We start from the raw sequence: 27,670 nt of genomic DNA, 5'->3' as shown, positions 1-27,670 counted from the left end.
CCGACAAATATTTGCCAAATTGGATGAAACTGGACAGCAGCTGCCCTACAAAGTTTACCCTGAAATTTTACCCTAAAATTTCGTGAAACAACTGAAAGAGTCCAACTCAACAGGTACGCTCAGTTTGGATTGTCCAAACTGTCAACAAGGGTTTCAGTGAGCACAAAGGAGGGGACACTTACCATTGCTGAACATCTCGTCATCAGTGAGCTGCCCGTCTTTGGCAAATAGAACCCCGAACTTGAAATTCACAGAGCCCTTACAATAAGACAACAAAAGGCGTTGAATGTAACTTTATCATGAAAACATATACAGTTAGGATAGGTGTTGTTCATCACTTAGGAAAATGTCAATGACCAAGATGGATATTTGAGGATTACCTTCTCTCCTCCATCTCAATTTTGACTAGTATTAACAAAATCATTTATTTCTATAGGTCTTTATAGCTTACAGTTGAGACTTTTTTTTTTTATGTGAGTTAATTCATTTGTAATTTCATTACTAATGGCTTCTGCTGGATGCCAGGTCTATTCTGCAGCAAAACAGCACTCAAATTGCCAGCAGGAGCTCACAGGACTCGTGCCATGTTCTGATCAGTTAACACAGGAGAGCTCGGTGTAATTCAAAACTGAACCCAACAATCTTAGGCTGATATATTGTGGACTGTTAGGAACAGAAATGGAAACTGTAGGCAATTTATTCTAAAAGCTGGTTTCCCCGAATTCCTCAAGATAATTAACCTCAAGAAGTCACAAAACAGATGCGTGTGTCGGGGTGCGGATATCAAGAAGTCGCTAGTACAAATGTTCAATCTGCTACCCTGAACTCTAAACAATGGATTAAAATCATATTCTGTGGGAATAATAAATACCAAATACAAGATGATATGTTCTACAGGAAAAGTGGGGAATGAGATCAGGTAGATCAATGGTACTTTTCATATTTTCTTCCTTAAGCTGGATGATGGGTTTACAGGTCTTCATAATATTATTCTCTACCCTTTTTTTGGTATATCTGAAGTATTTCATAACAAAAATGAAATCTAAGGTTGGAAGAGAATCAACTTTGGCGAGGCTCTGTGATGCACCACTAGATGGGGGAGTTCTAGGTGGTCAATTAAAGGGTAGGCTAGGAACAAAGGTGTTTAAAGCATTGGCCAGTGGATCACAGGTTGGTGGCAGGGGGTGGGGTGGGGTGGGGTGGGGTGGGGTGGGGTGGGGTGGGGTGGGGTGGGGTGGGTGGTAAGGCAGAATGCCAGGATTCAGGACAGCTGGGTCTGGGAGAATTAAGACGAAAAATCCAATGGCCCAATGCTGTGCTTCTAAGCATCTTTCTGTCCTCAACACACCTAACAGACAGATGCACATCCATCAGTGAGTGTGGTTTTCTATAGAGTGTGAAAGAGAATGCGCCCAGGCTGAGCCCTCACCTGGAACTCTTCCACAGCCCCTTCTACGGCCTGCTCCTTCCCATCATGCAGGTCTTGGCTCAAATGCCCGTGTCCAGAGAGGACTTCCTTGACTTTTTGATATAAAGTCACTGCCGGCCATAGCATCTTGTTTATTTTCGTAGCACTATTCGTAGTCAGTAATTCTTTTATTAAATGTGCATTTGTGTCTGTTTCTACCACTAGAACACAAGTCTTTGAAGGACAGATCATACACATCTTCCTTCCTACCGAATCTCCAGTGCCCATCACAGTGCTGAGTATACTGGAGACGATTAATAAATATTCATGGCATAACCATGTGCATAATAAAGGAGCAAAGACACAAAACTGGTCAGATACAACTTGTTTTTCACAAGCTGCCTCCAAATGATTACCTCTTCTTCACAATCTTGTTTTTGGTAATTTCTTACAATTTTTGTCTGGGGTCTCTTCCTACTTGAGGATTCTAAACTTGCTAACTTTTCTTTCTCTGTTTTGGAAAGGATGACAGCAGTCACATGTCTCCAAGTCTCTGGCACACCCTCCATTCTCAGAGATTCCTTAAAAAGCACCTAGGCTCAGTCGGTTAAGTGGCCGACTTCTGCTCAAGTCATTTGCGGTCCGTGAGTTCGAGCCCCACATCGGGCTCTGTCCTGATAGCTCGGAGCCTGGAGCCTGCTTCTGTTTCTGTGTCTCCCTCTCTCTCTGCTCCTCCCCCATTCGTGCTCTGTCTCTCTCTGCCTTTCAAAAATGAATAAATGTTAAAAAAAAAAAATTAAAAAAAAAAGCACCTACATGGGGTGCTTGGGTGGCTCAGCTGATTAAGCTTCTGACTCTTGATTTTGGCTCAAGTCATGATTTCACTATTGTAAGATCGAGCCTAGCATTGGGCTCTGGGCTGGGCAAGGAGCCTGATTGGGATTCTCTCTCTCCCTCTTCCTCTGTTCCTCCTTTGTTCATGCACATGTGCGCTCTTTCTCAAAATACAAATAAAATAAATAAATAAATAAATAAATAAATAAATAAATAAATAGTGTCTATAGTAGTCTGCCTATAATAGTATCTCTTAGGATAACAGTGTTGAGACTAAGGCAGTGGCTCTCAGACTTGACCAAGTGTCAGAATCACTTGCAGACTTGCTAAAATAGACTGCTTGGCTCCACTCCTGACGTTTCCCATTCATCACTTCTGGGGTAGCGCCCAAGAGTCTGTATTTCTGACAAGTTCCTAGGTGATGCTGGTTCTGCTGGTCCAGGAACCCCACTGTGAGAACCACTGGACTAGAGAACAAACTAGCAGACTGGCAGGTGGCACAGGATCAGGTCCAGCCAAGCGGACTGCTGGCGAGCCAAGAGCAGAAAGGCTGGGTCGATGGCTAGAGTCGTGAGCCGGGAACCGGCCGCCTCTTAGAACCAGAAGGGACCCTACGGCCCATGGAGTCCACGCTTTCCTCTTACAGACAGGACGAGTGGAGACCAGGGAAGGCCAGCCTCACCCAAGGCAGGCACTGAGTGGACGGTGGGATAGGAGCCAGAAGTCGGGTCTCCAGACTTTTGACCCAGCACTCTCCCCAACCCCGTGGTGTGGTCTTCTCCGGGCAGTGCTGGGTTGACAGAAGGGCTGAGCCACAAGCAGAAAGGGGGCCTCCTGCCACCCGATCACCGGCCAAAGCTTGAAGGAGTTTTTATGGCTCTGTGACTGGCATCCTGCTGCCAGCGCCCTGGCTGAGGAATCCTCCCGCTTCAGGTGGGGACTCCAGAAAGACCAGTGTGGCAAGGCCTTGTTAAAATACCTGGAATTTACCTACAGGGTCTCCAGCTAGTTTTGTTTCTAGGGCTTCCCAAATGATGGTGACGATTAACTCAGAGTTACCACCTATCTCCAGAAGTCAAGGCTTCACTGAATAGAGTGGATTATATTTTTGGAAGAGATGGTTTTGGGGAGGGGATGGTTTGAGGTGGCACTACCCGACCACCACAGATCACATGTGAGCAAACTATTTAAGCTGACATCATTAAGCTGATCTCTCAGCACTAGATCTTGGGGGATGGCACAGAGGTCTCAAGGTTCTAACACCAGATCTGGGCCCCAGGAGGGAGGTGACTGGTATGGGGAAATCCATGCAAACTGGTTTTCTCAGGATTTAAGTCCTGCTCAGACACTCATCATAGAGATAGAATCATTTTTCAATTCCTACTTGTATGGGGCACTTTTTTTAAAGTTTATTTGTTTTGACAGAGAGAGTGACCAAGAGCGGAGGAGGAGCAGAGACATGGGGAGAGGGGGAGGGAGGGGGGAGAGACAGAGAGAGACAGAGAGAGAGAGGGAGGGAGAGAGGATCCCAAGCAGGCTCCATGCTGTCAGCACAGAGCCAGACGTGGGGCTTGAACCCATGAACCTGAGCTGAAATCCAGAGTCAGACGCTTAACCGACTGAGCCACCCACGCACCCTTAGGGACTTTGGATTTTTAAGTTCTAAATGTTCTGAGACAAAAGTCAACGTGACTATCAGCCAAGGTGCAGTCATGTCCTCGGGAATTAATAATGAGCTAGGAATCATATTTCTTCTGAAGGAAGTGAAGTATGTGGGGAAACTGAAGTTCCAATAATTCGAGAAGCGCCGAGAAATGATGGCCTGATTTGAAACCAGATACCCCTGGTTCCGTGTTACTCTGGGTCAGGCGCGACCTTGGCATTTTTATGATTCACGTGTTCCTACACTTCTCATACTGTCCCCATGCGTGTTGCAGCCTGGGGAGCCATGCCTCTCCTGGGGTGCCTCTCAGAGGACGAACAAAACTCGGGTCTCAGATAGTTTATCACTGTAACTGGGTGGAATTAGGATAAATGCTCCCGGGCCGAGAAGGTGGCAGGATTAAGCAGAAGTGCCTTGGCCACATCCTCTCTGAAGGGTGACCATGGCTCAGGCCTCTTGGAATACACTGTGACGAGTGCTTGCTCTCACTGCGTTGAGCAATATTCTCGTAGTAAAGAAATGAAGTTGAGAAAGAAAGAGATCAGCTATTTACTTTTCCAAAACTCAGGAGGTCCAAAAAAGGAAGCGTAAGAAGATAAACCCCAAACCAGTTCACAGGGGTTGTACGGGGCTGGGGATGGGGTGGGGAGGGGAGGGCGTGGAAGTGAAGGTGGGGAGCTTTCTCATTTTCCATTTATACATTCCTGCACTTTGTCAGAACAGGCATGTGCATGTACTCTGTAGGTGCCAAGTAAATACCTCTGGATTCACGAACAGAATAGCTCTGAGACGTGAAAACTCTACGCAGCGGAATCCTAATTTTACGTAAAATATAACAAACATATATACCAAAATGGGATACTATGCCAATACCAGTTTTCTCTCTGATTTTAGGCGGTACTTTCGAGTTTTGTGCATTTCTGTAATTTTGGAATGTTTGCCAGAAATGTCTATTACTTTCATTTCTTGCCTTCTACCAACTGCAGCCACAGGCATGACTTGTACGTGGATAACATACAGATAAAAATGTGGGCGTCTGTGTGCTGGTGCTCTGCAGCGGCCCATCCTACACCCGCACTGTCCTGCACAAAGTCCTCCTGGGAGTTACAACAACCTGGGCCGCATTATCTCAGCGACTTTGCACGTACATCGACGTGTTCACAGGAATCCCCTGAGATGTCATTGGCTCAGAGAAACCTACTCTGTTCAGCATAAAAATCCTGCTCCTCCCTGCACCGCCCACTTTGTTTTATTTTCCCCACAGCCCTCAGGGCTAGCCACATTGCCACGTTTATGTCTGCTTACTTGGGCACTTTGTCTTATCCCACCAGATCGTAAGCTCCATGAAGGGGCCTTGTCTTGCTTGCCGATGTATCCCCAGTGCCTCAAATAGTACAGGGTACACACACAGGAGGAGCTCAGTAAATATTTGTTGAACCAATGAATGAGCAAATGAATGAATACACATATAAATCTTTGCTTATGAAAACAACTGGAATTGGGGTGCCTGGGTGGCTCAGTCGGTCTTGATTTCAGTTTAGGTCATATCTCACAGTTCGGGAGTTTGAACCCCACATTGGGCTCTGTGCTGACAGCGTGGAGCCCTGCTTGGAATTCTCTCTCTCTCCTTCTCTCTCTCTGACCCTCACCCATTGGTGTGCTCTCTCAAAATAAATCAACTTAAAAAATAAACAGGAATTGCCCTGTGAATTGCTTTCTTTTCCCCTCAGTAAACATTATATCATGGAAAACTTTCCAGGCCAGGAAATAAAGATCTACCTCATTCTTTTTTAATTTGAGAGAGAGAGATCAAGTGTGGGGGAAAGGGATAGAGGGAGGGAGAGAGGAATAGAGGGAGGGAGAGAGGGAGGGAGGGAGGGAGGGAGGGAGGGAGAGAGGGAGGGAGGGAGGGAGAGAGGGAGAGAGGGAACTTCAAATAGGCTCTGTGCTCAGTGCCAAGCCCGACATGGGGCTCATGAGATCCCACAACCCCGGGATCATGACCTGAGCTGAAATCAAAAGTCGGACACTCAACCAGCCTAGATGGTTGAGCCACCCAGACGCCCCTACCTCATTCTTCTCAATGGCATCATTGTTTTTCACAATTCATTTAATCAATACATAATCTACTTATTCAAGCAACAGATATTTACTCTGTGCCCTCTCTCCACTGCTCTAGGATCCAGGGATAAGACAGTGAACAAATTAAGTTCCACCCAGCTCTCATGCTGCTTACATTCTAGTGGTACAAAGTGTGCAAATGAAAACAGGAGTGTCCAGAAGAAACACAAAGCAGCTTGTAGGGCAGAGGGTAAGAGGCAGGGTGTGCTATTTTAGAGGGTGAGCAAGGACAGCCTCTCCAAGCAGAGACTCTAATCAAGGAAAGGGTGTGTCCCTGAGGACATCTGGGGAGGGGCATCCTTGGGGGTGGGCTCTCCCAGGGCAGATGAGGAGTAAGCAAGTACACGTGGTTAGTGTGGAGAGGACCAGAGAAGTAGCAGGGCTGGGTCAGGCAGGCCCCGGGAGGCCGGGGAGGACTCGGGGCTTTACTTGGAGAGGGATGGAAAGCCATGAGAGCCTGCAACGCAGGGATGACCTGGCTTGACGTTTAAAAGGACCATTTGGATGATGCCAGACGAGAAAGAGAAGAGAGTGGAAGCTGAGAGCCGGAGGTTCTGCACAGTGCAGGTGAGAGACGGTGGGGGTGGTTCAAGGGATGAGAGCATCGTGGTGGAAAGTCTGAGAAATGTTCAAATTTGGGATATATGTTGAAGAAACCGTCATAGGATGTGCTGAAGGATTAGATTTGGGGTGAGAGGGAAAGAGAGGTGTTAAGGACTTTTCCAAGTGCGGCCTGAGCAACTGGCCGAATGCTACGGTCATTTACTGACAGGCATGGTACGCAAAAATTATAATTGAACTACTCAGTTGCCTATTGACAACGTTTTGATTATTTCCCTATGTTAGCGATGTACTTAGAAAACCCAGGACATTTTTTTAAAAGTGGGGCAACAGGCGCCTGGGTGGCGCAGTCGGTTGAGCGTCCGACTTCAGCCAGGTCACGATCTCGCGGTCCGTGCTGACAGCTCAGAGCCTGGAGCCTGCTTCGGACTCTGTGTCTCCCTGTCTCTCTGACCCTTCCTCGTTCATGCTCTGTCTCTGTCTCAAAAATAAATAAACATTAAAAAAAAATTTTAAAGTGGGGCAACAGGGAATGGAAATGTGAGAATAAATATGATGTCAGTAAATCGAGTGTGCTAGTCAAGCACTAACACCCTGTGACTTCATGAAAATTAAAACCTCATTACTCGCCCTGATTACAAGGGTAAAATTCGAATATTTCCGAGCAGATTTAAGTAGCTTCCTTTTATGTCTTTATGGCTGGCTGCACAGGAAATTCTGAAATGTACCTTGGAAAAAAATGTCAGGAAAGTCTTTCCATGCTAATAATTTGCTCACCGAGCAAATCCACGTAGAGAGGTCTGACTGAAAGAAAAGGTCATGGTCATGGTGAAGGGTGAGGCCGAACACAGCAGGAACAAATTTCTCATAAAATTACTTACCTCTTGTTCTTCAAGAACCAGCAAGTCCTGTCAAACCAAAATTTGAAAGTTAGGTCCACGCTTCACAGTAACGATTTTATTTTGACTTCCTGTGAAAGCCAAGCTTCAGTTTACAGCATTTCCTCACCTAGAAGTGCTTAAAAAATTCAAATTTAGTTGTGCAGATTTTTGTAAAATACCTGGCCATCTAGGAAAGTCACACGATAGCACAGCTATCTGGGAACAAAAGACTGTGTCGCAGGGGGAAGAAACACACAGACACCCGGGTTTCTCCATCTATTTAAAGCTAGCTTATCACACATGGCTTCTGGAAGATTTTGGCCAAGATAAATGTAACTATATAGTATAGCAGCCAGAAAAAGGCGAGTAACATTTTTAAATAGCATCAGCCACCTTCCTGCTTGGTGGAAAGATGCCTTCTTCATAATGCGATCGGTTTGTTTTTGGTTTACTTTTTGGATCCAAGACCGCTTTCCTGCTCTTCTCCCTAACGCCCGTGGCTCAAGGCTTCTTCAGGTACATCTACAGGAGATGGTGGCAGCTGCGAAACCACCACTACCGAGGGGCACACACAGGTGCACACTCACACACCCGGAATGGAGGAGGGCGCGTGGGTGGCCCCCTGTTAAGGGAAAGAAAGTCAAAACGCAGATGTCGGGGAAGCTGAAGGTGTCTTTTGTTTGGTGAAAAACAGGCACAGAGTTATGATATAAATAATAGGCAGAAGGCTTCCGTATTTTGTTATCTTGTCCTCTGTGATTTTGTTGGAAGAGGGAAGTCAGACAGGGATGACTTAGCAGAGATGAAGTCTATTGAGGATATCTGCTCAGCGGCAAGATGCTGATAGAAGCATCCCATGGGCTCCGTGGATTTGGGGCCCTGTGTCTGGGGGTCCTATCCAGGCTCCAAGAAGGAAAGGATTAAGAATATTGATAACCTGGGGGCGCCCGGGTGGCTCAGTTGGTTGAGTGTCTGACTCTTGATTTTGGCTCAGGTCATAATCTCACGAACCATGGGATCGAGCCCCAGGTCAGACTGAGGGCTGTGCTGACAGGGTGGAGCCTGCTTGGGGTCCTCTCCCTCTCTCTCTCTGCCCCCCTCCCATGCACGCGCTGCCTCTCTTTCTTTCTCCCTCCCTCCCTCCTTCTCTCTCTCTCTCTCTCTCCCTCTCTCTCAAAATAAATAAACATTAGGGGTACCTGGGTAGCTCAGTCAGTTGAACATCTGACTCAAATGTACCTGGGTGGCTCAGTTGGTTGAACATCTGACTCTTGATTTTGGTTTAGGTCATGATCTCGTGGTTCATGAGATCGAGCCCTGTGTCGGACAAGTGCAGAGCTTGCTTGGGATTCTCTCTCTCTCCCCCTCTCTCTCTGCCCCTCCCCTGCTCATGCTGTCTCTCACAAATAAATATTTAAAAAAATTCTAAAAAAGGGGCGCCTGGGTGGCCTAGTCAGTTAATAAGCATATGACTTTGGCGCAGGTCATGATCTCGCGGTCTGTGAGTTCGAGCCCCACGTCGGGCTCTGTGCTGACAGCTCAGAGCCTGGAGCCTGCTATAGATTCCACGTCTCCCTCTCTCTCTCCCCCTTCCCTGCTTGTACTCTCTCTGTCTCAAAAATAAATAAATGTTAAAAAAATTTTTTTCAATTATAAATAAAACATTAAAAAAATCCCTTACCTTAAAAAAAAAAGAGTATCATAGCCTGTACAGATGAAAGAATAAAGGCACATTGATGGTAGCATATTAATAATTCCCAGTTGTTTGAAAATCTGATATGAAGAATTAGTTTTAAGCACTGCATAGCTTAAAGTTGCTTAATGTTTAACCGAATACACACCCATTTTGGCCTCAGTTCCTTCTGGAGTTGAGTTAGTGTACAAATACTGTCTTAAAAATTAAAACAGAAGATATGGGGAATTCACAACTTTATGTATTTGGGGTAAGCTGAGAGCCAATGTTTATTTTATTTATTTTTTAATTAAAAAATTTTTTAAAACTTTTATGTGTTTTTGAGAGACAGAGAGCATGAGCAGGGGAGGGGTAGAGAGAGAAGACACAGAATCTGGAGCAAGGTCCAGGCTCTGAGGTGTCAGCACAGAGGCCGACATAGGACTTAGACCCACGAACTGTGAGATCGTGACCTGAGCCAAAGTCGGACACTTGACCAACTGAGCCACCCAGGTGCCCCCGATAAGTTTATTTTAAAAGCTAACTATTTTGAAGGTATGCAAGCAAAGACTACTCACGCTCCCCTCTCACCTCCCCATAACATCTGAATTATTTCCCTGAAAAGAGGACTAAGCACGATGTTTCTCTACTTAAAGATTCCACAGGCTCTCCACTGCCTCCTAGCTAGGATTCCAGCCTGACTCTCCAGCCTCTTCCCTGTCACCGGCCTTGGTGTACCCAGTCCCTTTAAGCTCAGCTTTGACACACAGCCGGCACTATGGGATGGCTGCATTCCTAAGTTTCAAGGGGAGAATTGCAAAGCTAAATTAATTGAGACAAGACAGAAGTTTGGCTGACATTTTTCTGATGGTCCTTTACTAGATTATGAGCCTGAAATTTTTTCTCCCAAGGCAGACTGCTTTCCCTTAACAGTAAGTCTTGAGAAAACAGGATGGATTCTGGATACCTTCTATCGTCTATGGTGTTCTATTGGAGTTAGAGCTCAATAAACACATTTTGTGTTTTGCTACTTAAAAAAAATCTCACGTTCCATACATTCTACATCACTGAGTAAAAAGACTGGCTTTTAACCCAGTAAGGTCCTTCTGAACATACACCCTTTTGGTTCATGGATCAAGGACCATATTAGTTCAGCGGTTCTCAGTTGTGGCTATGCCTCAGAATCATTTGTGGGACTTGTGAAAAATGCAGATTCCCACCCCCACTTGACAAATCAGAATCTCAGCTGCGAGGTTCTTTATGATTATTTTTCAAAGCCCCATAGGTGATTCTGCTTATGCTTGTATCCTAGGCCAAGAATCACTGATGATCTGTCTGTTCTAATTTAACATTGTGATCAAACATACACCATTATGAAGCAAAAAACTTGTGTTACCTTTTGGATCTCGGGATGAAAAATTTCTCTGGGGCCTTTCTCAAATTTGTCCAGATTCATGGCACTGAAATAGAACGGAGAGAATGAGCCGTAGCGTGGTGGCGCAAGTCACAGGGCTTCAGAGAAACTACGTACTAGCTTCTAGAAAATCACAGCTGGACTCCCTTGAGGGCCTGGCACACAGGAAATCAATGATCACACGGGGTGCTCAATGAATGAATGCATGAGGGTAACCAAAGACGGCACTGTACTTTCCTTATAGAACTGCCCCTTAATGACACTCATCTAGTAAGAGAGGAGGGGAGCAATCAGGAGCATATTTTGGGCAACCTAACCTTCAAGACTGTTACTTTTATTTACTAAAAAAGCGATTCATTGACATTTCCGTAGCAATTAATGATAAAATGAAATGTAATGAAGCCCACTGGGCATTTCTTTCTTCCTCTGGCCATTCTTCTGCCACTCAGGTCAAAAAGGGCCCCCCTTAACAAGCTCGTTCTTTCATGTTTTACTTTGAAAAGCAATGCCAACGTCCTTGGGCCTAAGTTCCTCCAGACGTTAAAACAGGGAGTTGAGGGGCGCCTGGGTGGCTCAGTCGGTCCAGCGTCTGACTTCGGCTCCGGTCATGATCTCACAGCTTGTGAGTTTGAGCCCCTGTCAGGCTCTGTGCTGACAGCTCAGAGCCTGGAGCCTGCTTCGGAGTCTGTGTCTCCCTCTCTCTCTGCCCCTAACCCACTCGCATTCTGTCTCTGTCACTCTCAAAAATAAACATTTAATTAATTAATTACATAAAACAAGGAGTTGAACTCCCCAACCCCCGAGGCCCCTTTCATCTAGGAGTCCCGTATTTGTAAGTGAAAGGCAAACATAGTAATAGCTGATCTTTATGGAGTACTTACTATATGCCGGGCACCCCGCTAAATGCTTTACGTGGATGGTCTCATTTTGTCTCTACGAGGCGAGTACTATTCTATCCCCATTTTAAAGGTGAGGAAATTGAACTAGGATGACAAAGCTGGTAAGGAGCAGAGCCAAGATCTGAACCCAGACTTACCTGACTCCACAGTATTCACGGTTTCATTTCCTTTTAAAAAGTTTTCAAGTTCATGGTGGTAACAAATAAAGATAAAATCTTTTCTTCTATCGGCAGCAACTGGAGACGTTTTGCTCTTCCACGTCTTTAAAAAAAAAAAGTGTTTCCTGGCTGAAATGTTTCCTCTGTGCTCTGGCTACAGAGCGGTGGGCTGAGAAGCGGAGGCCCTACTCACAGGACTAAATGAGGTCATGACTAAATGAAACTTGTCCTTAAATATAAAGAAGCTGGAGTAACTTCTTTTTAGGAAAAAAAAAAAAAAAGTCACAGAAATCGGAAGCCAGTGTAATTCTAAGTGTTCTTCTCAAAGCCGGTTAAGATTTATAGCTCCTTAGAAGCAGCAAGCTATTTCTGTGCTTGATAAAAATGTTAACCTCTCCACTGATGCTTTCATAGCTCAGGCTTCAGACTGCTCAGGAGAAAAGTCAGAAGGCCTAGAGCAGAAAGGAGAAGGCCTGCAATTTGAAGAGCAAATCAAGCTTGAAAATGAGATATGAACATTTTTACTTCTGAACTCAGTGCCCTTCATCAGCCAGATGTGGTCCCTAACTAATGGAGTCAAGACTGTCCCTCCATTTAAGAGATGTTTCTGACAAGTGTACGTTGTGGCTGGGACACTGAGGACATGATCTCTTCCCACCACCTAGCTGCCGATGAACAGAAAGTAAACCACAGGGCCCTGGGATAAGCGTTTATACTCACACAACACGGGCTTTAGTGGCTAAAGGCCCAAGCCTGGGAATGACTGGGACCTGGGTTTAAATCCCAGCTCTGTGGTTTACCAGTTGTGAGATCTTTGTCCAATCCCTTCACTTCTCGGAGGCTGTGATCCTTCCTTGGTGGAGTGTAGGTGGTAACAGATCTATTCTGTGGAGGTGGTCTAAAGACTTTCTAAGAGGGGCGCCTGGGTAGCTCAGTTGGTTAAGCGTCAGACTTTGGCTCAGGTCATGATCTCACAGTTTATGAGTTCAAGCCCTGCGTTGGGCTTTGTGCTGAGAGCTCAGAGCCTGGAGCCTGCTTCGCGTTCTGTGTCTCCATTCTCTCTCTGCCCCTCCCCAGCTCACACTCTCTCTTTCAAAAATAAATAAACATTAAAAATTTAAAGACTTTCTAAGAGAATGTCTGTAGAGCATTTAGCGCTGTGCCTAAGAAGCTACTGTTACTACAGTGTAACTAACCTCTCAGATGGTGACAGGGCAACAGGTAGCACCTGAGTGGTGGCATTCCTAGGGGTGTCTGCCATCCGGTATGGGGGGGGGGGAGGAGTGACACGAGGCAGGGTGGAGAGGTGGGGGCAGAGCCCCAGCCGAGCACAGAGCAGCTGGATGTTCCATTCATTTAACTGTCTCTTTGCAAAGAATAAGGACATTCTTCCCTGAGAAGCATTTGCTGACATAGGAGTTTCTGTTTCAAAGCAGGAAAATGAGAGGAAAAATATTTCTTGATTTTGTTTATGAAACCAAAGTATCTGCATGCATGCAAGAAAAAAGAAGGCAGCCACGCAGGCAGTTTGGAGATGCGGAAGAGGGGAGCTCAATTTTCACCACTCGCTGTGTGATCTTGGCTTTCTCTGAGCTTCCATTTCTTCCGCCGCACAGTGGGGAGGATCGCAGCACCCATCCTACAGACTTGCTGTGAAGACGCTGACATGCAGGAGGTAATGCAAGTCAGATGCTTGGCAAAATGTCTGCTATGTGGTCAAGGCTCCAGAAAGGAGAAAAGCAACATCAGATGATCGCAGGAGCAGGATACTTATAAAGGCTCCTGGTGTTGGGTTTCTATTCATGAGTACTCACCTTAAGATGGACTTCACAGAGAGAGTTTTTGTGGGACTGTACGGAAGGCATATTTTCTGGGTACCCTGGAAAGTCAAAACACCAGATCAGTGAGGATTTAGCGATTTCCATCTCTGAAAGAGCCTCACCTGGCCATTTAAAAGAATATATGAATAAACACATTCTATGGTGGAGAAAATCTTGCTCAGGCTTGACAACGTCTTCCACCATCCCCCTAACCTGACGTGTGCGGAGTGAAGCATTACTCTTCAACATACGGACTGATGGGTGCTTGGTGTGTTAGTGTGGGGCTCAGATGAGCCACGTGACTGAGATGAGAAGGGGGTCTAGTCTCCGAGCCAAGAGTCAGATCAGCCTCCAAGACAATGAGAAGAAAACAGTGTCCACGTGTCAATGGGACCTGAATGTAATACCTCCAAGTCAAAGGCTTTTGGAACTAGAAATCGCTCGAATCTTTCAGAGAGGGTTTCATAATATGTACTTCTATATTTTTCTGTGTTTACTATATATTTTTTATTTTTTTATTTTTTCATATGAAATTTGTTGTCATATTGGTTTCCATACAACACACAGTGCTCATCCCAACAGGTGCCCTCCTCAATGCCCATCACCCACCCTCCCCTCCCTCCCACCCCCCATCAGCCCTCAGTTTGTTCTCAGTTTTTAAGAGTCTCTTATGCTTTGGCTCTCTCCCACTCTAACCTCTTTTTCTTTTTTTTTCCTTCCCCTCCCCCATGGGTTTCTGTTAAGTTTCTCAGGATCCACCTAAGAGTGAAAACATATGGTATCTGTCTTCCTCTGTATGACTTATTTCACTTAGCATAACACTCTCCAGTTCCATTCATGTTGCTAACTATGTGTTTTTTAAAGTAGGCTCCATGCTCAACGTGGGGCTTGAACTCAGGACTCTGAGATCAAAGAGTTGTGTGCTCTACCCTCCAGGCCAGCCAGGCACCCCTCTGTGTTTACTATTTAAACTCTGTTTCTTCCTCTCTAAATGATACCCGCTGTGACTAACTGCTAGAATGCACTCAATAAATATTTTTTGCGTGAAAGCGAATGAATGAAAGGTTGCCTGAATGGTTCAGTCCCACGTCCAAACCACCCAGAATAGATGAAGGCCACTTGCTTTATAATTTCCCAAAAAAGAGTGGTGCCTGAGCGTCTCAGGTGGTTGAGCATCTGACTTCAGCTCAGGTCATGATCTCATGGTTCATGAGTTTGAGCCCCACATCGGGTTCACTGCTATCAGCATTGAACCCGCTTTGGATCCTCTGTCCTCCCCTCTCTCTGCCCCTCCCCTGCTTGCACTCTCTCAAAGATAAACATTTTGTTTATTTATTATTTTAAAGAAAAAAAAGTTTATTTTTGAGAGAGAGAGAGAGAGAGCGAGCGCGCGTGGAGTAAGTGGACTCGGAGTCTCTTCTTTTTACTAGCTGCGTTGTCTCGTACAGATGAAATCTGTACGGGAAGTATGAGTTGTTTCTTTAAGTCTTTTCTTTGTGTTTAGAAGAAATACAGCAGAGATAAACAGGACGGTCTCAGCTCTGTTTGAGAACAAAATGTGGGCTCGTGGAAGGGGAGAGGGGGTGCAGAGGCACGTGCTTCTGTGCATCTCCTGCAGCCTCCGGCACTAGTTTGGGGCTCAGAGGGGCTTCACAACTGACCCGTTTTGCCAGGCTCTGCTCTGGTTTCTCAGCCCCTCACTTTCCTTCAGCACCGCCACTCGGAGCTGCTAGCAAGCACTTGCCCTGCCCTGGCAACAACCCAGGGTCCAGACTAGAGGCTCTGGACAAGGCACTGGCACTTCTCAGTAGAGGGGGGTAACTCATTAGGCCAGCCCCACTGCCTTCACGGGGGTCTTGGGGTCTGACTCCCTCCTCCTTGCCTTCTGCCTAGAGGAGTCCCCAGAGCTCCTCCTTTGTCTTGTCTTTGTTGTTCTCTCTTTCTGGAATGCTCCCCGCCTGCCCCTTCCCCCTACCATTTATGTGGCTCGTTCCCCTCCCTCCCGTAGGTCTCTTTAAATGTCACCTCCTCGGAAAGGTTTTCCTTGGCTGTCTGATCTAAAGTTGGTCTTGCGTATCATTCTGCCTTTGTTTCCTTCAGAGTGTCTGTCACAATTTACAATGCAGTAGAGACGACATCTTCAGTCATTAGAATAAGCAAAACTTCCCTCTGTACCTGCTCCTCCCTCCCAGTACCTGGCAACCTTCCCCGGTGAGGAGATGGAGTGGCTCCTACTGCCTGAAGGAAGAAGGCAAGACACTAAGAGAATCCGTTCCAGAAAGGCGGCCAAAGGGCAAAACTACCCTTTCTTGTGTTGGTGGAAGGAAGGAAGAAGGAAGATAGGAAAAGCCAAGGTGTTAGATGCCGGGGCCCTTGATTCCGCCATTCCGAGGGCAGGCCTCGAAGAGGGTGCAGGGACGCTGCAAATAGATCAAGGTGAGCCCTGGAGACACCTCAGAACATGTGGACTGGAGGTTCACTTCCCAGGCACGGCCTTCCTTAGGAATCGAAGTCTGCGTAGAACCTGTTTGAACACGATGAGGGGCAGTGACTCAGCAGCTTCAAGCATGGAGGGTCAGCAAGATTAGAAACATAAGCCTGGAGCGGTGCTCCTGCCTCAGCCCACCTGCCCTGTGGCTAGCAGGGGAGGTGCCGGTGACAGGGACAGACCTGAGAGGCTCAGCGGCTAGCAGAGACCTGGGATCAGGTCACGGAGCTCACAGTGTGCGGTGCCATCACAGCAAGGGGCAAATGACTAGGACCACGGATTCCGGTGACAGGTGCATTCCAGTGACACCAAAAAGCCCAGAGGGGACCAGTTACATATGCGGTTGCTAGTTCAGAGACCGGATCAGCCACTCGACAAGAGAACACAGAAAGCCCCATGTGAACCCACAGTCCTCTTCTCCCGCCACTGTGAGGTCTCCTAAACCCTCTCCCCGGGCACCCAGATATCAACTTCAAGAGGAGCAGGGAGAGAGGAAATCAGAGAGACTATTTCTCCAAAAGAGGCAGAGTCATCCAAAGAGAATATTTATTTATTTATGTTAAATGTCTATTTATTTATTTTTCAGAGCAAGAGAGAACACGAGTGAGGGAGGGGCAGAGAGAGGGAGAGAGAGAGAATCCCAAGCAGGCTCCATGCCCAGGGCGGATGGGGGCTTAATCCCACGGCTGTAAAATCATGACCTGAGCCAAAATCAAGAGTTGGACACTCAACTGACTGAGCCACCCAGGTGGCCCTCAACGTTATCTGCCAACACCGGTGCATAAACTCTGCTTCAGTACAGCTATGATGATGGTGAGACCAAGCCCAGTTTCAGCAGCACGGGGAGAGAGGGGAGAGCCAAAATTTTCCGCAGGAAATCATTCAGGAGTAAGAGCTGACTTGGCTTTACATTAGATTTTTACCTTCAACCTGCCTAAAAAGAGAAGACTTCTGAAACATAACATGGGCATTTATATAAATAGAGGCAGCACAGCACACAGGTTAGGCTGGACTTTGGTGTCATTCGTTGATTCGTTCAGTAAATACTTCTCGAGCCACTTCTATGTGCCAGAAACAGGGCTGGATGAGAACAAAGCAGTTATATGTCCTCTGCTCTCATGGAGATCAGAGCCCAGTGAAAGGAACAGCACGAGTCAAAAGAATTACACGGAGAATTGATTACATACGGCACTGCCAGCTCAGCAGGCAGTCCTGGGTTCTGCCTGGCCTTGCCACCTTCTGGCATGTGACCTCGGCCATGGCATTTAACCCCCCTAAACCACAATTTCACCAATTAAGATAATGCATTGGGAAGATTTGTATACATGGCATACAGTAAGAGCTCGATAAATGTTAGATTTTATTGTTAACTGTGACTATTTTTAATCATCGCAAAAAGTTCCTAATTACAACTTACTCGGTAATGGTTCCTAGAAATCCTTTCTGGACTTTTTGAAGTTGCTGTATGTGTACGCACGCATGCAAACGTGTTGATGTATGTGTGTGTGTAAAAAAGTTACTGTTTTTTAAAGAGTGTGTGTGTAAAGAAACCACTGCTTTTTTAAGCGTGTGTATACAAAAAATTACTGTTTCTTTAAGTTCCTGTACTATTTCCTTCTCCTTCCCCAAAAGATCTACGTGGCAATTTCTGAGATACTGTATTGCTGAGGTGAAAATCAGTGTGCAATGATTAAGTAATAGCTTTCAACAAATGCACCCATAAAGTGAGACCACCACATAATAGGACTAACATTTTCTGAGTGTGGTTATCTCGTTGCTTCTTAATTATACACTGTATTCACCCATTCGAGAGTAAAATGTTCTACCCTTCAGGTATCTAAGCAATTTAAGATCCGATGATTTGGGACGTCGCGTAGATGTGGATTTTCAAATAACAGCTCACTTAATATAGTCCTCAGCACCCTTTGGGCCACAGCCCAGAACTTTCCCCAGTTTACAAAGAAGAAAATGGAGAGCATCAGCAATTTTCTCAAATTGACATGAATGAATTTGCTACTGCTGTAATTGGACCCTGGTTTGCTTAGCTCCAAATCCTTTGCTCTTTCTAGTGTCCATAACGTCTATGAAAAATTCTCTGAGAAGCAAAGGAAGAAAAAAAGTCCGAGGGAAAAAAATGATTAATTTTTTTAAGTTAAAGGTGAAAGACAGAGACCAACCATAAGAATTCCCAGAAAAAGAATTCAGAAAAGAGAAGAAAAAGCAGCAATAATGAACCTAAGAGAATTTTCCTGAGCTAAAGAGAGGCCTGCATTCCTGAGTTGAAAGGACTTGCCTTCAGTCCACTCAGAACCCACCCTGGGCAGGGAGTACTTGTCAAGTCTTGAGTTATTTTTCTACCTCAGGAAACTGATGAAAGGGGCTAAGCCTCAAAAAACTTCTAGAAGCGCAGCTGACTCAGTGCTTGACTGAATGACCCATGGAAACAGGAGCACCCCATGGGCTGCACCGGGTAACAGTATTATATTCTTCCAATAAATTTTGTTTCTTTTAGTTGAAGGTGAACCGGTTGGCCAGTTTCAGTCTTAGTAACAGCTAAGGTAAATGCTCTGTAAAATACAGTTCTGTGTTCCACAGGCCAGAGACGGAGGGGAAGGGACATGCCCAGTTAGTGGCTCATCGGGGAGAATTTGTGGTTGAACCCAGAGTCTGAAGGCCCCACTGCTCAAGAGTATAATCCTGAATATCCAAACTCAGAGAACCACATAGAAAAAGACTCACCAGAACCATTCTGACAAGGAAACTGATAAAACTCTGGAGCAAGGGGGCTGCTCCAGGGGCAAGCCAGGTACTTACTGTTTTCCTCCAAAGAATTGCACGGTATTGAGGGACGCGCTGATGGTTTTGGTCGGAAAGGGTCACGGACAAGAAGAAAGGGCTCTTCTCTGCATCATTTCCAATATAATTCTGATGGACTGCAGGAGAGAGTTTTAGAACAGTGAACATACAACTGATTCTTTCAGGCCCCGGTGGGAGTAGACAACTTTTCCTTCCCACATGAGCAGGGAGCAAGAACCCTAAACCCAGCTCGGAAAAGATTCTGATCACGCCATACTGATCGCGCGCTCCGATTCAACCTTGGCAGTGATCGGTTCAGAAATGTTCAGAAACGAACAAGTGACCAATACCAGCCAATGAGACGAGAGGAGAAATGGGTCAAGGGGTTTCTGGAAAGGCTTCTTCACTCCTGAAGATGGCCTTCTCCTTGTTCTGGACATGGTGGTGTCTAGAGGTGATGCCTGGAATTGCTGCAACCACCTTGCGACCCTGAGGAGGGCCGGCCTCGATGACACCACCTCTGAATCCACCAACTCTGGAGCCTGCCTTACCTCTGAGTTTCTTGGCATCTGAACTGGTGGCACCGGTTTTCTCTAAAGTCCCCACTGCTCTGGGCACTATGCTTTCAAGCATTTGGGAAGGTGACAACTTTCCCACTGACTTCTTTCTTTATAAAGAAACGTGCCTTGTCTACAGCAAGCAAACTTCTTAGAATAAAACAGTATCAGACTTTTAAAAAGACATCCTTTGCACCTGATCACTCTCATTTTATAGTCCAAGCATCGCATCTTCTAGAAACACATGCATTAGCCTGATAAGCAGTTTATCTGGCTCCTCTCTAATCCTGCAACAGTGATTATTCTTCCATTTCCATTTTCTGCCTTCCCATGTATGTTCACTTGAGCCCTTCACTTTAAATATACATCGCTATTAATGACTGAGCTCTTGCTGTGTGCCAGGAGCAGGGCTTAGCGTTTCTCCAGCGTATCTCACTGAAACTCCTGTTCTAACCTACTAGGTATGTATTAGTAATCCCTCCACTTTGCACAGAAGGAAATTAAATCTCGGAGACATGGAGAGTGACCAGTGTCGGGTCCTGCGGTTAAGAATGGCAGAACCAGGACTCAGACCCGTTTTAGAGTCTCCATGAGGGTAGGGATGATGACTGCCTTGGCCAGTATAATTGCCTGGAATGTGGTAGGTGATAAATAAATACCTGTTACCAGAGCCTACAGGACAATGCCTCTCCAGTTCTATATTGACCCTGGAGCTCAGGGAATCATTTCTTTCCCTCGTTGCCTTAAACTAAGTATTCAAAATCCGCTATAGACCTGTTTACAGCACTTGGTGTATAAGATAGTACTTGGCACACGCCTTGGTTAGGTCTAAAGTTGTTGTCCACCCTGCAAATTCAAATTGCCATTTAGAATATCTAACTCCCTTTAACTCTCAAGGGATGAAGATATATGTTTATATATAAATAACCCTAGGGCTGAGATTGGAATTGAATCTTCAAATCTACAAAAAAAAAAAAAAAAAAAAAAAGCTTACTACTAGCCTGACATCAGTGTCCCTAAACTGGTTAGTTTCATACTTATAGGGCATCAGAATAAATTACACTGACACTATTTTTCATTTTGAATATCCTTTCTTCCCAACCACCATAATGGCATAGTTACCTTGTCCTAAAAAATACTTGAAATACCATCTGGTGTGGTATTCTGGGTTTTCTAAGTGCACGTCTGTTCTTCGCCACGTACCTGGCAGGGCAGTTGCATTCTGTAAATGAACAAAATTGTGTCATTAAGAGGCTTATTCAGAAAGTAAACAAGAAGCTGGCAATGAATCAGCGGCCAAAGAACCAGAAAAGTCATTGTCAAAAGCAGACACATGGGACTGTAACCACATGTCCTCATTAGAAAAGACAACACATCCACGTCACAGAAGCATTCGAAAGGTCCCTGGGGCATAGGAAAAAGAACCGAGTGATGGGTTCAGCTATTTCCAACTTGAGTATAGCTTTCTGGTTCGAAGCTCCAAATACTTGGCAGTTGGTGCCCCCTAGAGGCATGCCCTTCTGTTTGGTACCCCTGGAACAGGCACCTTTCACCTGGAATGCATCTCTGCAGCCTCTTATTCAAGTAAGAATGTTTTTGGTGGAATTTTTAAAATTTGTCATGAAATAACACAATTAGTGGGGGAAATATGGATAAACATAATGAGTCATCTGAATCCTCTCCCCAAAGATAATCACTATGATTTGGCAGGGTCCCCACTCATTGTTTCTTACACATGCGTGCATATGTATTTTTCTTACCAAAACACAATCATACTGAAAATGCGGTTTGAAACTCCACTGACATGTACATTGTGCCATGTGTATAGAGCAGACTGTTGGAACGTAATTTTCTGATTCCAACACGTCTCTTATGATTTACTAGGTACTTGTGGTCACTTGCTTTAGCATGTTGAAGGGGTTTCCTTCAATTGTGAGCTTACAAAGGGGCCACTGTTAGGAATGAATATCGAATTTTACCGCAAGTTTTTTTTGGCAGCTACTGACAGGATAGCTTGAATTGGGGAAAAATCATAGTAATGTAATGAATTATGCTACTGGCTCTTCTGACGCTGAATGGCTGTTAGATTTCTGGAATACGTCCTACTAGGTCATGGTATATAGTATCCTTTTGATACATTGCTGGATTAGAAAAAATGAATTATTTTTGAGAGAGAGAGACAGAGAGACACAGCATGAGCAGGGGAGGCACAGAGAGAGATGGAGACACAGAATCCGAAGCAGGCTCCAGGCTCAGAGCTGTCAGCACAGAGCCCGACACGGGGCTCGAACCCACAAGCTGTGAGATCGTGACCTGAGCCAAGGTCAGATGCTCAACCAACTGAGCCACCCAGGTGTCCCGGGGTTATATTACTCTATAAAGTGAATTAGGACTCTGTCTTGCTCATGCTCTGGAAACACTGACACTCATTGAGAGAGCTTTAAGGGCCAAGGACCAGGCCAAGCACTTTCTGTGCATTATCTCCATAGCATCTCCGCCAACTTTATGACATCGATTTTATTTTATCTCCTACTTTCAGACGCAGAAATTGAGGCCTGGAGACTTCAGCTATGCTGCCTAAGGTTGTGGAGTTCATAGGCAGTGGAGCCGAAACCGCAGTCAGTGCCCATTTGGGAAGTTTTTTTTTTTCTTTTTAAAAATTTTAACCATTATGTCATCGTCTGGGTTCTTTTTTATGTTTTGCCCTTTTACTCAAGGAGTAAAAAAGGAGGTTAATGCTTAGCATTACGGTGCTTTTATTGAATTTTCTTGAAGTAAAAAAAACCAGCTACTAATTTACATTTATATATAAATATATATATTTAATATATATATTTACATATAAATATTTATATATATATACACACACATATATTTTTTTTTTAATTTTTTTTTTTCAACGTTTATTTATTTTTGGGACAGAGAGAGACAGAGCATGAACGGGGGAGGGGCAGAGAGAGAGGGAGACACAGAATCGGAAACAGGCTCCAGGCTCTGAGCCATCAGCCCAGAGCCCGACGCGGGGCTCAAACTCACGGACCGCGAGATCGTGACCTGGCTGAAGTCGGACGCCCAACCGACTGCACCACCCAGGCGCCCCACACACACATATTTTTTAATTTGGCAATAATTTTGAGCTTACATAAATGTTGCAAGAATAAGACTGCAAAGGACATGTCTATACCCTTAATCAGATTTAGCTGTTAATATTTTATCCCATTTATTCATTTGTTCACTACTCTCTCCACACACACACACACACACACACACACACACACATTTTTTTCTGAACATTTAAGGCTAAGATGCATAAATATCCCTTTATGCTAATGCTTTATCCCTAATGCTTCAGTGTGTACTTCCCAAGAATAGAGCTATCTTCTTACATAACCACACTATAACTTTTCCAACTTTTGTAACTTTAACATTGATACAATACTTCCGTCTACCATCTGTATTCCAATTTTGTCAATTGACTCAAAAACGTCATTTAAAGCATTTTCCCTCTTGAGTTCAGGGTGATTTCGTTGTTGGGTCTCTTCAGACTCCCTTCATCTGGAACATTTCCAGAGACTCTGTCTTTTACCACACTGACATTTTTTTCAAGAGTACAGCACAACCTCCCCAATTCTTTATAATAAAGCAAGAATTAATCTTTCTGGGTTTGTCTGATGCTTCCCCACAATGAGGTTCGGGTTACGCTTGGCTGGTCAGAATGCTACATAAGCGGAGCCTGTCCTCAGCTTGTCCTATTTCCAGAACAGATAGACGGCTGTTCCTCATTGGTGATGTTAGTGTTGATCACCTGTTCAAGATGTTGTTGCCTCTCAGTCTTGACCTTTTGGTGTGACTCAAGAAGAGCCATAATTGGATTTTGTTCCCAGTAGAATGTCTGGATGATTCATTGTCAACAGTGTTCACTTTATAATAATCAACCACCGGCAGTGCCAGTCCCCAGTCCACGATGCCTCTGGGCAGCATGCAGCTGTGGTCTGACTCTGGGGTCCACCAGCCAGCCTCAGGCATCAGCTGACCAGACACAGGTGGGGTCCAGCTAAGGCAGTTGGCCTTAGCCAGTCAGATGCCACTGTGGTGGGTGCCACTGTCCCAAGCCTTGGAAACCATCAGCAGAGCCTGGAGGGAGACTCTGAGGGAGGCAGGCCAATTAGGCCTCTCGAGCTTCTCAGACTTGCACGGCACAGCGCCAGATCTTAGCTCTGTGCTTCTAGATTTGTTAAATGTCACCCGTGGGCCCATTCTACCTCCTCCTCAGGATCTCTGTGGGCGGGGCCCGGGAATTTGCAATTTCACAAGCATCCCAGGTGATTCTGAGGAACACTGAATCTTGAGAAGCAATGCTCTATGCCAGGGGTTCTCAAAGAATCCAGGGAAGGCCGTGAACTTGGGTGAAACAAACAAAAATCTTTCTTTCCCTACCTTCTAATGAAAACGTAGCGTTTCTTTCAATTACAAATGTATGCAAAAAAAAAAAAAGGTCACAGATATTTTTAGAACTCATTACAGGAACTGCAGACATCTTGAATACTGTTTGCAATTTTCATGGTTCAAAATTACAGTAGTTGCAAGACCTGCTGCTGGCCTCGTTATTTACCGTATTGATAAAAAACCACATATATTACTGCCTCATATATTAGGTTTAAAAAAATCATTCCTAGAAGTACTTCAGCACAACTGTTTTCCTTTGTGATCTCATGTGTTTTGTTTTACGCGTCCAAAAATATTCTGAGAAGGGGCCTGCAGGCCTCACAGACTGCCAAGGGGGTTAATGGACATCGAAAATGACCCCCAAACTCCAGATCTTCTAAAGCCCAAGTCTGTCTTCTCCCCTCCCAGAGGTCTGAACACTGGCCGCCGCAGAATGGAATAACAAAAGACAACACACAGCCCTTGGAAGGGAATCTCAGAGTGACAGACGGGACTCTGGCCAGTGGCATGGACTGTATCTCTATTGCGTAACAAGTGCCAATCATGAGGGTTTTTTTTTTTTTTAATGTTTATTTTTGAGAGAGAGCACATGTGGGTGCACATGCAGGGGAGGGGCAGAGAGAGAGGGAGACAGCGGATCTGTAGCGGTTCCTCGCTGACAGCAGTGAACCCATGAACTGTGAGGCCATGACCCAAGCTGAAGGTGGACACTCAACTGACTGAGACCCAGGTGCCCCTATGAGGGCTTTTTTTTTTAATGATCAAAAAGTTACCTACTTAGGATGCCTGGGTGGCTCAGTCACTTGAGAGTCCGACTTCACTCAGGTCATGATCTCATGGTTTGTGGGTTCGAGCCCTGCATGGGGCTCAGAGCCTGGAGCCTGCTTGGGCTTCTGTGTCTCCCTCTCTCTGCCCCTTCCCTGCTTGTGCTCTGTCTGTCTGTCTCTCTCTCTCTCTCTCTCTCCCCCCCTCTCTCTCAAGAATAAACAAACATTAGAAGAATTTTAAAAAAAGTTACCTACTTTTGACTTCACTGAATCCTTAACTAAAATTGGGGGAGGAGAACCCAACACCAAAAAAGTTGTGAGTCTCGCAGGGCAAGACACTTCCTGTCCCTTGTTAAAAATCACATATGATGAGGTGTAAAGACAAGAATACACACAAGAACTGACAAAAGAAAGGATACTAAGCAAAGAAACAAAACAAAGAAGCACCTCTGTCCAAAGACCCCAGAACGACTCTAAAAATGAGTTCTGATTTCTGATGATAAGTAACAGAAGTGGACAGTATAAAGGGCACAAATCTTGAGTGAATCATAAATGATATTTAAAATATGTATATGCCCTTGTGTGACCATTCCCTGGATCAAGACAGAAAATATTGTCAGTACCCCAGAAGGCTCCTTCACTCACTTTCCCCACTCAATACCCAATCATACTCTGAAAGGTAACCATTATCCTGACTTTTGTCACCACAATTCATTTTACTTGCTCTTGAACCTCACAGAAATGAAATCAGATCATGTGTATTTGCCTCAGGCTCTGTTCTTCAGCATCGAGTCTATGACATTCATCCATGTTGGGGATGTAGGAACAGTTCATTCTCTCCTGTTGCCATGTAGCAGTCCCCCATACGAATGCCACAGCGTATGTATTCACCATTCAGTTGATGGACATACGGACTGTTTCCAATTTGGGGTCATTAAGAATAAAGTCACATCAACATTTTTGTGTCTGTCTTTTGCTGGACATACGCGCTCACTGCTGTTAGGTATACATCTGGGGATCAGGGGAGACAAATGTTCAGTTTTAGTATATGTTGCCAAACTTCCAAAGGGGATGTGCCAATTTACACTACTGGTAAGACGGGGAGAGTTCTAGCTTCTCCACATCTTCTGACCAGCTCTTAGCGTGTTATTTTCGTTTTAGCAGTTCTGGAGTGGGTGCAGAAGTGCCTAACTGTGGCTTTAATACTGCAACAAACCCTAACTCTTTCAAGGATGACCTACTGCACAGAGGATTTCAGAGATACAGAAACTTTGTTTGCAACATTTAAGGTGACAATGACACCAGGAACACTTTATTTGACGTCAACAAGCAAGTTCAGAGGAAATATTCTTTTTTAAATTTTTATTAAAAAAATTTTTTTGGGGCGCCTGGGTGGCGCAGTCGGTTAAGCGTCCGACTTCAGCCAGGTCACGATCTCGCGGTCCGTGAGTTCGAGCCCCGCGTCGGGCTCTGGGCTGATGGTTCAGAGCCTGGAGCCTGTTTCCGATTCTGTGTCTCCCTCTCTCTCTGCCCCTCCCCCGTTCATGCTCTGTCTCTCTCTGTCCCAAAAATAAATAAACGTTGAAAAAAAAAATTAAAAAAAAAAAATTTTTTTTATGTTTGTTTATTTTTGAGAGAGAGGGAGGGACAGAGCGTGAGCAGGGGAGGGGCAGACAGAGAGGGAAACACAGAATCTGAAGCAGGCTCCAGGCTCTGAGCCGTCGGCACGGAGCCCGACACGGGGCTTGAACTCACAAACCATGAGATCATGACCTGAGCTGAAGTCGGACGCTCAGCCGACTGAGCCACGCAGGCGCCCCCAGAGGAAATATTCTAATGGGCTCAATTGCCAGATAACTAAAGCTTAACACTGCAGATGCCCACACTTAGGCCATTGTTTGTTTGTTTATTTAATTAATTTATTGGTTAGATGTTTATTTTGAGAGAGAGAGAGCGCGCGCATGTTCATGGGGGAGGGGTAGAGGGAGAGAGAGAATCCCAAGCAGGCTCCACACTCACCACAGAGCCCTAAGTGGGGCTCGATCCCATGACTGGGAGATCATGACCCTAGCCAATATTGAGAGTTGGACACTCAACCTACTGAAACACCCAGGCTCTTATTATGTTATGCCCTTTGAGATAAAGGTTTGCTAAAAGGCATTATGAAGAGTAATAAATAAACTCAAATTCTTCTACGCAACAGATGTGCCTGAACATGCCAACAGTGTTAAATGAGTCCTGAGACTAAGAAATCCTGAATCATCCCTGCATTGAGTTCCAAGGCCCACAAAACCTCTTTGTTGACCTTCATGGTCTTTTCTTCACCTCGTTTATACTTGTGGGATGAGAAGGAGAGAAACTGAATGAATCTGGCCAGGATATTTTGAGGAGAATGTAATCAGAATCCACATATAACACCCTCATTTTATCTGACTATTCGCTCATGGTTGACTTTAGGCAGGAAAGCCACACAACATGGGCTACAGATGAGACCCCTCGTTTTATATAATGCCTGGGAGTTTTCATGGTTTTTTTCCAGAGTGAAGTTCAGTTAGTGAGTGAATGCATTTATTTCAGTTTCTAGGTTTAAATTGCAGAGGGAACACTGGCAGTAAAGAATATGGTCTTTAAAAAAAATACACTAAAATCTTTGGAATTGCAAATGGAAATGTAAGCTGGTTGAAAAAACTGAAACCACACATAAATTAACATCCCTTTCTCTTCCCCATCTTCCACGCCCTGGTACACAGCCTTTCCCTCTAATAACCATTCTACCAGGTTGGTATGGATAGTCCCAGACCTTTGTACGCATTCATAAAGGTGTGTTTACTATGTACGTACGTGCACACGTCACACGTCCGCATCCACGTGCATATATACACATACATTCATAACACACATGTATATGCATATACACACAATTTCTTTTCATAAATGGGATGGTCGTGTAGCTATTGCATTGAGGCTTATTTTTTTTCCACTAAAGAAAACATCTTAGAAATATTTCTATGCCGGTACATTCAGATCGACCTTGTTCTTTTTGACTATATGGATTTTTTAAAAAATTAAACACTACTGTTGAGTAGAGATGTGCAAAATATGTAAACAGCATAAAAAGGGCTTGACGTGGAAAGTTAAGGTTTTCCGACTTCTTTCCTGACCTGCCGCTTCCCTTCTCCAGAGGC

The 27,670-nt window shown here is 45.1% G+C and overlaps 1 protein-coding gene across 5 annotated transcripts in view; it reads right to left on the bottom strand.

The window, feature by feature from the left end:
• Window positions 1–27,670, bottom strand: part of GARNL3 (GTPase activating Rap/RanGAP domain like 3) — a 148,808-nt gene that overhangs the window by 47,142 nt on the left and 73,996 nt on the right. For all 5 annotated transcript variants that reach the window (XM_045469758.1, XM_045469757.1, XM_045469756.1 and 2 more), the window contains 6 exons: window positions 20,395–20,494; window positions 18,734–18,852; window positions 13,426–13,490; window positions 10,537–10,600; window positions 7,469–7,495; window positions 183–258 (listed from right to left, as the gene is read on the bottom strand). In XM_045469758.1, coding sequence (XP_045325714.1) covers window positions 183–258; window positions 7,469–7,495; window positions 10,537–10,600; window positions 13,426–13,490; window positions 18,734–18,852; window positions 20,395–20,494 — 451 coding nt within the window. The remainder of the gene's footprint in view (window positions 1–182; window positions 259–7,468; window positions 7,496–10,536; window positions 10,601–13,425; window positions 13,491–18,733; window positions 18,853–20,394; window positions 20,495–27,670) is intronic.

This window comes from Leopardus geoffroyi, chromosome D4 (genome assembly GCF_018350155.1).
Source record: "Leopardus geoffroyi isolate Oge1 chromosome D4, O.geoffroyi_Oge1_pat1.0, whole genome shotgun sequence".
Classification (NCBI taxonomy): Eukaryota; Metazoa; Chordata; class Mammalia; order Carnivora; family Felidae; genus Leopardus; species Leopardus geoffroyi.
The sequence above is the reverse complement of the archived record's forward strand: the minus strand, read 5'-3'. Positions and strand labels throughout refer to the sequence as shown.